The following is a 12307-nucleotide window of genomic DNA, read 5'->3' as shown; positions in this document are numbered from 1 at the left end:
TGGAAAAAAAAACAGTCCGGGTCTGTCCGATCAACACAGGTTCCGGCCGGCTCGGAAACACTCGGGCAACATCGGCAACACAGTCGTCAGTCAATATAAAAGCATTACACGAAAAATTACACGACTGCACTACAGTAAGAGTTGGATATTTATGGTTTTGTGGAAATCACAATTTACTTTATGTTCCCCAGATAAGTAAATTAAGCATATGGATGAGTTCCAACACTCATTGTGGTCACATAATTAAAACTAAAATTGTTTTTTAATTGGCGACTCTAAATAGTCCGTAGGTATGAATGTGAGCGTAAATGATTGTCTATATGTGCGCTGCGAATGTGCCTGGCAACCAGTCCAGAGTGTACCCAGTCAGCTGGGGTAGGCTCCAGCACACTCCCACAAGCATAATGAGGATCAGAGGTATAGAAATTGGATGAATGGATGGTAATAAAGATTTATTTTACACCTAAGTCACTTGAAATTTCTCATTCCTCCAACAACTGATTGTAGGAGAAATCCAATAATAAACATAAAAAAACATGTTTTTAAAAAAAAAAAACATAAACAATACCGTTTAGTCAGTAATGCTCAGCAGATACAATGATAACCTTCCACACAAACAAAGGCTAAATAAGCAATAGTTGCCGCATGTTTCAACATTCAAAATACCCAAACGTCGACTCACTCAGCAAACAGTGCTATGTCGTCACACTTTGGATTCGCATCTGCTGATATTCAAGTATAGTGGTGACGTTAAACGCAAGATAAATATATTTTAAATAGAGTAAACTGTCGCAGTAAAGATGGGGTAACACTGATAAAATGTTTTTGGTTGTGTCCACAATGATTCATACTGTATATGAACAAACTAAAAAGCTACAGCCTTACCAAGTAGTAGGCCTCAATGCAGTGTGGCAGCATGTACTGGTACAGTGGAACCCGTTTACTGCCTTGCTTTTATTTGAAAGCTTCCGTTGCACTAAACAGGAAGTCAGTATGTGCACGTTTCCATGCTGTGTAACTGGACGATATGTTGCTCTTGTGGTTTCACGCTGCTACATACACACAATACTACAGCGCATGTCGACCTACATGGACCTGTTTTTCATAGACACAACCCCTTTGGCTGTCGTATTTTATGTCGACACAAGCAGTCGACCATGTACGTCAACTTAAGCGGGCACTTACATGAATGGTGTTGATGAAAGCGTGTTCCACTGTATAGCCATTCCACTGCACGGCAACAGAATCTCTTCCTGTTAGTTGCTTGCTACAGGAAAAATAATTCAACCAGCGGTGTACTAAGTGCGGACCGGGGGCCACTTTCGGCACACATTCTTAGTTTTCTTCTTATAGACCAAAATGAGCATGACTGCTGGTGATTGTGTTTTTAAAAGTCCACCCAGGAGTGGATGGATTTTCTTTTTAAACATCCGAGTAGAAAAACTAATCTGTATCCTTGTTCCAGTCGACATATTCTATAAGAGCCCAATTAAAGGCTCAGTAAGTCTTTAAGTCTTTGAGACAAAGTTGGATACATGTGGTCACAGTCACAGTCCAGCCACCTACATAGATTTTAAAGTATAATAATACGCTAAACATTGAAATATTTGGTTGGTAAATGCTTGAGTGTGTTTACATATTTGCATATTCACTGATTTTTCACTGAGTAATAAGATCTGAAGATTTTTCCACACCAAAAAAATCCAAATGCAACACTTTTGTTTGTGCCCATCTTTCATGAGCTGAACTCAAAATATCAAAAGCTTTTATGTAACCAAAAAGGCCTCTCTCTCACAGATGCTGTTCACAAATGTGTCTGTCGGTATTGGTATTAGTATTATAGTCCATCGTCTTCACAGGTGTGGCATATCAAGATGCTGATTAGACACCATGTAGGCTGGCTGCAATAAAAGGTCACTCCAAAATGTGCAGTTTTAATATATTGTGGGGGTCTTGAAACCAGTCGGTATGCTCACTAACACAGATTTTGACAGATTTGTGATAAATATTTGAGAGAAATAGACCTTTTGTGTACATGGACATTTTTTCAAAGATTTTTTAGAGTTGAGTTAATGAAAAATGTGAGCAAAAACAAAAGTGCTGAGTTCATATTTTTGTCGAGTATAGCTTATCAACCTACACTTTGGACAATTCCTAGACGATACAGAGCATATGTCATATCTCCAATATCCACATGCGTCTCTATCACTGATCATTATGGCTCTAAAAAGGCTTTTTTGCTTTAAAGGAAAACACTAAACAGCAAAATGGATTCAGAAGATGTTTATCTAAGTCCAACTTTTCCTTGCAGAAATGCTGTTGTTCTTAACATGTGCTCCACTCAGCAGCACAGCGTCTCGATGGATCAAGGTCGCTTTTGTCACAACTGGCTGAGCGAAAGTGGTTACGGCCGGTCACGGTGCATTCATGCAGAGATAAAGGTGCAGTGACTGTGCGGCATCTGAAGATGCGAGGTTCCTGCAAGTTGTCTAGCTCCATCCGTCAGAGGATAAAAGCGTAAATAAATACAGGCTTAATTCTATCCAGAGTGGCTGAATTTGTAGTCGGAGCCTCCCTGCAGCCCACTGTGCGATCAGTACAACGTCATCTTTCTCTTGTATCGCTCTTCATTTTAACATGTACGCTCTGGAGCTATGAGATATACACTTTGCAGTATTTGTCCGGTCAGTTAACCAATCAACAAGTCATTGCGTCATTACAGAACATGGTCATCTGGAACGCCACGGTTCATTTCGTCTTGGGTACAACAAGTATCTCATCACCGTCTTGGATGCTGTATGAGTGAAGAGCTCGTGTGTTGTACTTCAGCTCTTCTGGACCAAAAGCGCTGTTCTTGTCGATGTAATACAACCTCATGCTGTTCGTCGACAGCTGGACCACTGATGTCAGCTGCTTCTTCAGCTCAGCCACTGTCTGGTCCAAACGGATGCATAGCTGGAGACGAAAATACACAAAAATTCAGCATTTTAAACATTGAACTGGATTTTTGATGAAAAAAAAACACACTTTTTTCAGTGTGTTTGATGTGTGACTGATAGTCGGTCCAACTCATCCATAAACATATTAAATGCTTGTTTGGTTATTTGGTGACACCTGCTGGCTGCAATAATTCATTCAGTTAAACTTATGACACACTGAATGATACAGAGCATATTGGACTGTGTGAGTCACCAAAAACTTTCTCATACATTCCTGTCATGGAGCCTGTGTCTGTAAGTAATGTGCAACTATAATGATAGGATACCTGTGTGGATTGAGACATGTTTTAGACAGCAGTGTTGTTTAATTAGGACGCTAATTATGTCTGGCTTGGAGAGAGTAGCTGCTGTGTCAGACACTGACTCAGGGTTTCCCTTCGGATCTTTGAAGTTTGTGGCGGCGGGCTGCACGGGAGGGTGGACTGCCGCAGTTCTGCCCCGTTTACGTCTGCAATTTTTATTTATCTTGTACTATTTGTCTTTTTACTTCACTGATGTTTTCCGTCCAGCGGTTAGATTTCACACTTGTTCGGTGGTCCTTGAACGCACCATAGTTGAATGGAAAAGTTCCACTACAGAGGAATCAGTTAACATAAGTGAATGTACATTTGTATACAATGGTAAAATCATTCTTCTTTGTCCTTCCTACCAGAAAAAGACCATCTTCATATGTCATTCATCTGTCGGGTGGGTGCGGAGTTGGGTGGTGAGGCCAACCTGAGCCTTGAAGGTTTGTGTGCAATAGCGGCATCAGCTTGCGTGGTAGATTTTTGATGGCACGAGATTTGCGTGATGTGTGCTTTAACATCACAATTTTGATACGCTGTGCTTCTTGGCTACGGCTCCTTTTCTGATTGCTCCTTGCCATGCTTGTCGATCCTGGGAAGGAGTCTCCCAGGAGTTGTGGTCAATACCGATTTTGGGGTGTCCTTGAAACTTTTCTGGCCACCTTGGGAGCGTGCTTCGGTCTGCAATTCTCCATACGCAATACGCTATGGAAGGCGCTCATCTGGCATCCATGCCCTGCCCATCATAATGGAGACTGACAATCATGGTAAAAAACCTGGACAAGTCAGTCTCTTCAAGGATCACTGACTTTAAGCTTTCTCACGTCCCTTTGATATACGGTCCAGTTCTCGCATGAATACAGTAACATTGTGAGGACTATGGCTCTGTCGACACTTGTTGTTGAGAGGCTGATCCTTTCACGTTCCAACACTGATATCAAATGCAGATCTGGCTTTGGCAATCCTGGTATTGATGTCATCATAGTTTAGATTTGATGTTCATGTCAAATGTATTGTTGTCATTGACTGTATGGAGGTGTTCGGTAAACATTAATGGAGAGGGAAATAAGATTTAAGGTGAAAGTGACGGACCTGTTCCACCTTTTCCTCGCAATGAACCTCCACTTCAGCATGGCAGCGTGGCCGGAGATCGATTTCGGCCAGTGGTTCCAGCTTTCCATACTTGTTTACCAAACAATGGTATCTTGAAAACAACAAAAAAAGAGATTTCCTAGCTTAGTAAACACCCCAAACTGATTTAAAAAATAATAAAAATCAAAGTTTCTGGGGATTTATTGGTGTTGTTGTTGTTGTTAATGGGACATAATACTGTTTGATAAGGCGCAGTTCTATACCACTGTCAGTGTGGTTATAACAATAATAGCACAGTTATTCATTTCTACCACATGGTGCCTATACATTACTGCCAATGTGATGTAGCTAAAATAGGTAACTGAAATATTGGTCCTCTGTATGATATTACTCAGTTCTACACAGGTGACTGGGTATTGTTGTGAGTAGTACAGTCACATGTGGTCAGTCGCTATCATTAAAAGCTAATAACGATGACAAAACAATGCATGAAAAGCGCATGCAAATACAGTTTAGCCACACTAAAAGTAGGGGAAATGTGCGTTGTGTTAGAATGAAGCTTTGGGGTCAGCAGGGGAGAACACATACCTGTGAGGCAGCTCCTCTTCAGGACAGTGCAAGTAGTAACGGATAAAAAATCTCTCTGAGTCCTCTCTCTCACTTTCGGTTATAACGCTGCCGTTCAACAGCGATATAGAGGGAAGCCTGGGAGCAAACATGATGGAACTATCAGACGGCTATATGTGACATGATGTGAATAGCAAGTGCATCCACGTATTGACTGGTTCCAGGCGCCGCTCAGTGTAAGGAGACACCAAAAGTACCTCTGCATTCTGTTTCCAATAAGACTCACTGCGCTATCATCAGGCTGCGACGCTCCACGTTGCTGTACTTCTGGAGTAAAGGGATGCCTTGTAATCGCACCTCCTCCAGCTTAGGGAAGAAGTTCAGCTTCTCGATGTCTTCCCATCGGTTCAGACCTGGTGAGACATGTGAGGAAAATAAATGACGAGGGTGCTGTGCTTACCTCACCAATGTAAATTCACACTCAAATCAAGTACTAAATTGCTGGTGATTTCATGCATCGGGGAACACACAGAGTTGATATTAGAGCTCCGTTACTTCGACCAGCTTCTGTTGGATATCACTCAAGTCCTGTCCCCACTCAAGAGAGGCAAGCATTCACATAATTTATCATCTTAAATAAACCCAACATACAATTTTCACACCGAGAGGAAACTACGATGGCCATACAAAAATCCCATCATATCACCAGCAGTGGGTTCATCCTACAATGACTCGGATTTAAGCACACAGAGCAACTGACCTGAGTTGTGGAGATTGATGCTGCGAAGGTTGGGGAAGAGTCGTTGCAGGATGTCCTTGCCGTCTTGTATGGAATGTAAATTGTTGTTGGCCATGACCAGAGTGTCCAGTCCGGGGAACATGGATCCAAACTTACGGACTTCGACCCAGTCCTGTAGGCTGTTGTCTGTGATGTGAAGCAGGCGGAGACTGGGGCAAGCCACACTGGAGGCACTTACACCACTGTACTCATTAAGGCACAGGAACAATTCTTCTAGCCTGCAAGACAACACTGATGACTGCATTTGGAGGTATGCAGTTGTGACCAAGCTTCCTGGAACCCAACAGACATCCTCGATATTCAATATTGCATAACATGAGTGTTTCCCTTACTCAGGTATCTCACGGGTTAGCAGCATCACCGTGTCCCAGGACACTTGGGTGTTGTTTAGGACGAGGCGTCGCACCCGAGAAAAGGCTTCCGCACACTGTTGCTCAAGGGTCATCCCTGCTAGCGGGTTGGAGCTCAGATTTAGGAAATCCAGATTGGGGATGTTTGACACGATTTTACTGATCTGAAAAGACATTATGTTGATTGAGTCTTCACTGGATTGTGTACGAGTATAACCAGGAACCCAGACGATAACCTGACGTCATAGGCAAGTCAGGGGGCGTGTGCTATGATTTACAAAACCAATAAGACAACAACATGCATCATCATTTCTTACTCATATTTCTAGTAATATTGAAAGTGAATAAATCAACAAACCCAGAGACAGCACCTCATGCCAGTCCTGCAGCTTGTTATGGGACAGGTCCAGCTCCATGACATGGGAACAGAAGGCAGCGATTTCACTCTGGTCTCCTGCCCTGCTAATTCCACAACCATTTAACACCAGCACACTGGGCAAGTTCAGACGGTCTGTTGAGGGAAAGATTATTTTAGGCTGAGCATAAACAGTTATGTACATCCAGTATTAATACAGTGTAACCGGTTCATGTTGACATCTTGCAGACTGGGTGACTGATGACAACATCTTGTGGTGTTTTATAATGTTTGAGGCTCATCTCACCAATTTCTGTCTAACTGTTTCAAGATTTCTAGAGCAAATGTGGCCCGCAGGACACTAGTTTGAGGCCCCCGCCTTGATATAAAAGCTTAATGTTAGTGCGGCCGGTGTAAGTTTGATATGGATGCTGTATGGTATCATGTACCCAGGAAAAATTATTACGTTTGATTAATGTTCATGTTAAAGGTTAAATAACTGTTAATAGTTATCCTCCCTATCTGTGTGGAAGTGGTAAGTTTTTGGCTATTTAAGTTTAAAGGAAATAACTTGAAGGCTACCGTTTAGGTCGCTAGCTCTCTAGTTTGCGAGTTAGCATGTGTCTCAAGACCCTGCAGTTGCGCAATATGTTGTAAATAAAAAGGGTATAAATGTGACTATAGTCATGTTTTGTCATGTCTACAGGGCTCTAATAATGCTTTGTTAATTTTAATAAAAAAATAATTTGTTTACCCAACAAACTATATGTGGTTTCTTAAGTTTTTATTATTTGCCGTTTTATTATTATTATATTTATTTATTTATTACTGATTGATTGATTTTCTTTATTCTTGATTTGTTTATTTATTTTTCATCTTATTTTGTGTAGAAAAATAAAAAGTAAGATATTTGAGAACAGTGGAAATCGAAACCAAAGCAAAGTTTATTCATTTTTCTGTTTAAAATTTTTTTTTTTTTTTGAAAACCTGATGCGGCCCAGTCTCGCCCAGACCCTAGCTCCAGTGGCCCCCAAGTAAATTGAGTTTGAGACCCCTGCTCTAGGGCCACCAACAAGTGGCAAAAATCCGCAAGTGACTGAGACTAACTCAAATGTCTATTTGCGACAAATGGCTGACACCACCCATTCTAAATCCTCTTGGTCGCATGACATAAATCTACAGATTGGATATTTATCTCACCTTTCATAGGGGAACCTTGGGGACAGGCAGTTGGGACCACCACCACTCCCATGCCAGGCCCTCGCCGGTACGGGAAGTTCTCAGGGCTGTATTTTTCACTGATCACCTCCACAAAGGTGCGACCATGCGTGCACTCTGGTGACTCCATTGCTCTGTCCTTCGGGACCGGAGAGTCTCCCCCTGTTTTGGACAAGAGTGTAGAAAAGAAAAGGCTACACATAATGTACATTACACGCATTAAAATGGACTCCCTGAACCAAACTGAAACTAATGCAGTACAAATACTTAAATCTAAGCAAGAAGGTAAAATATTTATATTTATTCTACCTATGTTACATAGATAATCTGCATTAGCAGATTGTTTTGCTTATTTTCTGAAGTTTACAGTGCATTTAAAAAGTATTCACAAAATTTTTAGCTTCATGGCAAAAGTTGCAAATACTATACATTTTTATTTTTAATGTATTTGCAAGCTTAAGCGGCGTGGCTTTTGAATTGTGAGGAGAAAAATCGACAAATCGATTGGAATTAAGTTATTAGTCATAACAAGATGTTCTATTTCCATTGTTTCTTTTTTGTTGCTTTAGCTCTTGCTGTGCTTTTGTGGGTTTTCTCCTATGCGCCACCGTCCAAAACCGCGTTGGGTTAACTGAAGACTAAATTGCCTGAGCTGTATATATGATCATGAATATTAGCATGTTTCTATTTGTCACTTCAATGATTGTACTGCCCTTGCAGTGCGTTTCTATATGCAAAGCATGGCAGCATTAATATTTTCAGCATTTTCAGCATTAAGGGCAGCGCAATGATTGACTGGTAATCATTCCAGGTTGTGGTCAGATCCTTCTTCCTCTGTAACCCTGTACTGGGTAAGTGGTTTTGAAAATGAATGATGGCTTTTTATACACATAGGCAAGGACAAGCTTGAAGCAGGAATGGCTCATTAGTAAATAACTACTGTCACCTCTGACCTGTTCAAACCCGCCTTAGTTACCAAACACTAAAGTGACTGATGTACTTGCAATCAGTCATTAGACGGAAATACGGCATATGTATTCCAAGTTACGAATGACATTTTCATTCATTCATTCATTTTCTATCGCTATTTTTCCTCACGAGGGTCGCGGGAGTGCTGGAGCTTCGGGCGAGATTCGGTGTACACCCTGGACTGGTGGCCAGCCAATCGCAGGGCACATATAGACTAACAACCATTCACACTCACATTCATACCTATAAACAATTTGGAGTCGCCAATTAACCTAGCATGTTTTTTGGAATGTGAGAGGAAACTGGAGTACTCGGAGAAAATCCACGCATGCACGGGGAGAACATGCAAACTCCACACAGAGATGGCCGAGAGTAGAATTGAACACTGGTCTCCTAGCTGTGAGGTCTGCGTGCTAACCACTCGACCGCCGTGCAGCCCTAATTACATTTTAAGATGCTAAAATAACATCAAGGAGAGACAAAAAAAGGCTTGATCTAATTTGTTTCAACAAACCATGATGCTATTCCAATTAAATATGATTAAACTGTCAAAACAAAATTTAGATAATTATTTACAAAACAACTCACTGTGTGGATGGCACCCTGGAACAGTGGCAAACCGTCATGAAATTGACAAGTGTGAGTGGTGTGGTTCTTATTCTGCTGAGTGCGAACAAGCCTGCCATTGAATCTGCTGCAGAAAGCCATACATTATGTAGCGGTGCATCAGATATAAAAAAAATGAAAGGATCTTGTTACAAAATCTTATTTGATGAAATGGGCTGCTGGTAAACTGCGCTGATGTCTGAAAGCAATTTGCTTCTTCTCAGCCAATATGAAGCTGCAATGTTATTGTTGTAATTTTCCACAACAAAAGCTATTTTTACACACAGCAGGCATTGCCACTTTGTGCAGTAAGAGAGCATGCGTCTAAATTATTACTGACTCCTTCTGGAATCTTTGACAGAATAATGTCACAGCTCAATGCCATAGAGGATCTTACCTGAAGGAAACGTTTCCTTGCTTTGACGTCTTCCACTGCTCTCCGTCTGGTACTGCTATCCGTCTGGTACTGCTATTGCCAAAGAATGAAAATATCTTAATTATTCTACTTTTTATTGAAATGTGCTCAGTTTATGTCCAAGTATCAGTTCTATAATGAAATGAAATATGCAGGGGTTCGGTGTACGATTCAGTCTGAATTAACGTTAGAGAAAGAAGATATAATGATAATAGTAAAGATTTGCTTTGCTTGCAGGCCCATAATTACTGTGGAATTCATTCACATTGGCTTATTCAGGTTGACATAACATTAGGCAGTGAAATACTGAAATGATACCTAAATACTATCTATAGCCAAACACACAAACTCCAAAAATGATTAAACGTCTAAAAATGATTAAAAAAAACAGGACCTGACCTATAAATGTAGTTAGATTTTTGCATTCTCGTGTTAAACCATGTCAAAGTTTCAGATCATGAGGTCTGCACATTTGAAGGTGAGCCCTAAAAGAAGTTTGGGTTGGCTCAAAACACTCGGTTTCAGAGGGCGTGGCAAAACTGTTCCTTTGTGATGTCACAGAGGAGCGGGCTTCCTTATGGGCATGTGGCTGTAGGCATGATACACTCTCTGCCTTCCCCCAAGCTCCGCTTCTGTGTTTACGTTGCTAGAAATGACTTGTAAAAAAGTTTCTTTGGATGTAAGGCAAAGCCACATTTGTTTACAGTCCCTAAAGATGCCAAGTGGTTGGAGTTCCTGATTCCCTACCAGCAAAAGTTATTGTGTGTAGCTGCTCTTTAGGAGTCCACAACTCAATACAAAGGGTCAAAATAGGTCCCCTTTATGTTGTGGAATGTAACCCATATTTTCGGGACAAATGTGCCCTCTAATCGCAAAAACTTTATTTTATGCATGATGTCCCAAATTTTTCCAGATTTGAACTCTGCAGATGTCAGGCCCATAATTATTGGTACCGATAATGATCAGACATCCCTACTTATTATTGCTTACCATATTGGATTAAAGGACTGGAACAGTGATTAGACGGGTGTCATCAGGTCTTGAGGGTTCGATTGTAAAAGTATTAACAAGGTTAATAAAATTACTATTATTATTGACTTAATAAATGGTCACCATTTCATGGTTGAATGTGGTCTATTATTAGTAAAACATAAATGCATATACAAGCCAATTAAACATTCATGGCTTAAAAGAAGCATTTGCAAGCATAAAAATGGATAAATGAACAAAAAGAGAAATACAACAAATTAACAAGATGTGATATGAAGTGTAAATACAGTGTCTGTGACTAATGAAGCAAATTGACAGTAACTGAATGCTAGCAGCAGGTTAGCAGTGTAGAGAGTGGCTGACAGCAGCTCCTGTGTGAATGTTTAATTAACCCTTAACAGTGGCTTGAAAAGAGTGTTCTACATTGGTCTTGAGGTGTCAGTAATGTTACATTGATCAAAAAATCAATTTATTGATGTCAAAGAAGACTTAACATGCCATATTGTATGCTAACCAGGAAATGTAAACCAAATGTGTTCGTATATTTTCGACATAAACTATAGTTGTATTAATTTAACATTTATAAACATGAGGTATCTTTTAAATAAACTACAGGTGATAGATATTTGAACAAGCTGAAGAAATGTAAGGATATAAAACATCATAGTGTAATGTCATGTGACGTCATAAAGGGAATTTTCACGAGGCTTTGTTATGATGCCAAACACCCATTAAAAAACGTCGGATTTCACACATCTTCGCTTCTCTGTCGAAAGTAATATACCTTCCACGGTCAACCACAGTGACTCGCAATTCCAAACCAGCAACCATTACATCGGCACATATTTTATGGCTATTTATGGATTTACGGTATTCCCCTTTTAATAAGTAATGCGACTGGCTGCTGCCCTATTTGACGAGAAGCAATGGCGGTAACAATGTAGAAAGCAAGAGGAAAAGTTGTTATTTCAGGGATGGTAAGCCAAACCGTCGCATTTAAACAAAGCCGAAATTATATTTAACTCTCTACACATCGTAATTTCTATCAACGGCGAATTTTACCAGTACAAGCAATCAATACGTCGTGTATGTCGCTGAATTGACTCATATTCGAATGAAGTCCGCTTTTTAACGGACACTCTTCTATACCATAGCAGCACCTTGTGCAATCACAGTTACCCACATCCATGGAGCTATATAAGTTATACATGTAAAAAGCATTGCATACATATTGGTAAAAGGGGAGTAGGAAAGGATGACAAGAATTTGTATTGACCCCCAGCAGCTTCTCGTTGGAGAGCACAGACAGAAGACGTATGGCAACGATAGAAGCTAATGTTGCAGCTAATAACATCATTCTTGTCTCAAATGGTGAGGTAAATCCGGCTCATCCTGACATACCTTTAACGACCACTTTCAATGTCCCTTGATGAAAGCAGAGCAGCTGTCATTTTCAGCCGTAGCATCCCGGAAGTGACGCATTTGTTTTCGCGTGCTCGAAGACAAGGAGTCTGAATTGAAAAATATATTTTTTTTTTACTATGAATTTGAATGAAGATTAGTAATCATGTCATGTATTCATGTATTGTAGGTAACAAAAAATCTGACTCATGCTCATATTTTAATTAGACATAATTGTAAATGTTATGTATTCAATTAG

At 40.4% G+C, this 12307-nt stretch overlaps 1 protein-coding gene across 2 annotated transcripts; it reads right to left on the bottom strand.

Moving 5' to 3' along the window:
- Positions 1–549: 549 nt before the first annotated feature.
- tbcela (tubulin folding cofactor E-like a) lies at positions 550–12136 on the bottom strand. Of its 2 annotated transcripts, XM_058079930.2 has the most exons (10): positions 12049–12136; positions 9640–9711; positions 7650–7829; positions 6466–6605; positions 6077–6258; positions 5706–5962; positions 5232–5358; positions 4967–5083; positions 4379–4490; positions 550–2955 (listed from the first exon to the last, which is right to left on the bottom strand). In XM_058079930.2, the coding sequence occupies exons 3-10, from the start codon at positions 7795–7797 to the stop codon at positions 2749–2751; spliced, it is 1290 nt and encodes a 429-aa protein (XP_057935913.1). In that variant the 5' UTR covers positions 7798–7829; positions 9640–9711; positions 12049–12136; the 3' UTR covers positions 550–2748. The 2 variants fall into 2 exon arrangements, with proteins under 2 accessions (XP_057935913.1, XP_057935914.1); XM_058079931.2 differs by lacking the exons at positions 7650–7829; positions 9640–9711; positions 12049–12136 and having other exon boundaries at positions 6453–6602.
- Positions 12137–12307: the final 171 nt, after the last annotated feature.

This window comes from Doryrhamphus excisus, linkage group LG8, assembly GCF_037039965.1.
Source record: "Doryrhamphus excisus strain RoL-2023G ecotype Guam linkage group LG8, RoL_Dexc_Guam_v1.1, whole genome shotgun sequence".
NCBI classification, from domain to species: Eukaryota; Metazoa; Chordata; class Actinopteri; order Syngnathiformes; family Syngnathidae; genus Doryrhamphus; species Doryrhamphus excisus.
The sequence above is the reverse complement of the archived record's forward strand: the minus strand, read 5'-3'. Positions and strand labels throughout refer to the sequence as shown.

Coding starts and splice junctions, on each gene's coding strand:
- tbcela (XM_058079930.2), bottom strand. CDS start 7,797: ATGGAGTCACCAGAGTGCACGCATGGTCGCACCTTTGTGGAGGTGATC. Junction 6,259..6,465: donor AGCTGCAGGACTGGCATGAG/GTGCTGTCTCTG, acceptor ATGTCTTTTCAG/ATCAGTAAAATCGTGTCAAA. Junction 5,084..5,231: donor CGCAGCCTGATGATAGCGCA/GTGAGTCTTATT, acceptor GTTTGCTCCCAG/GCTTCCCTCTATATCGCTGT.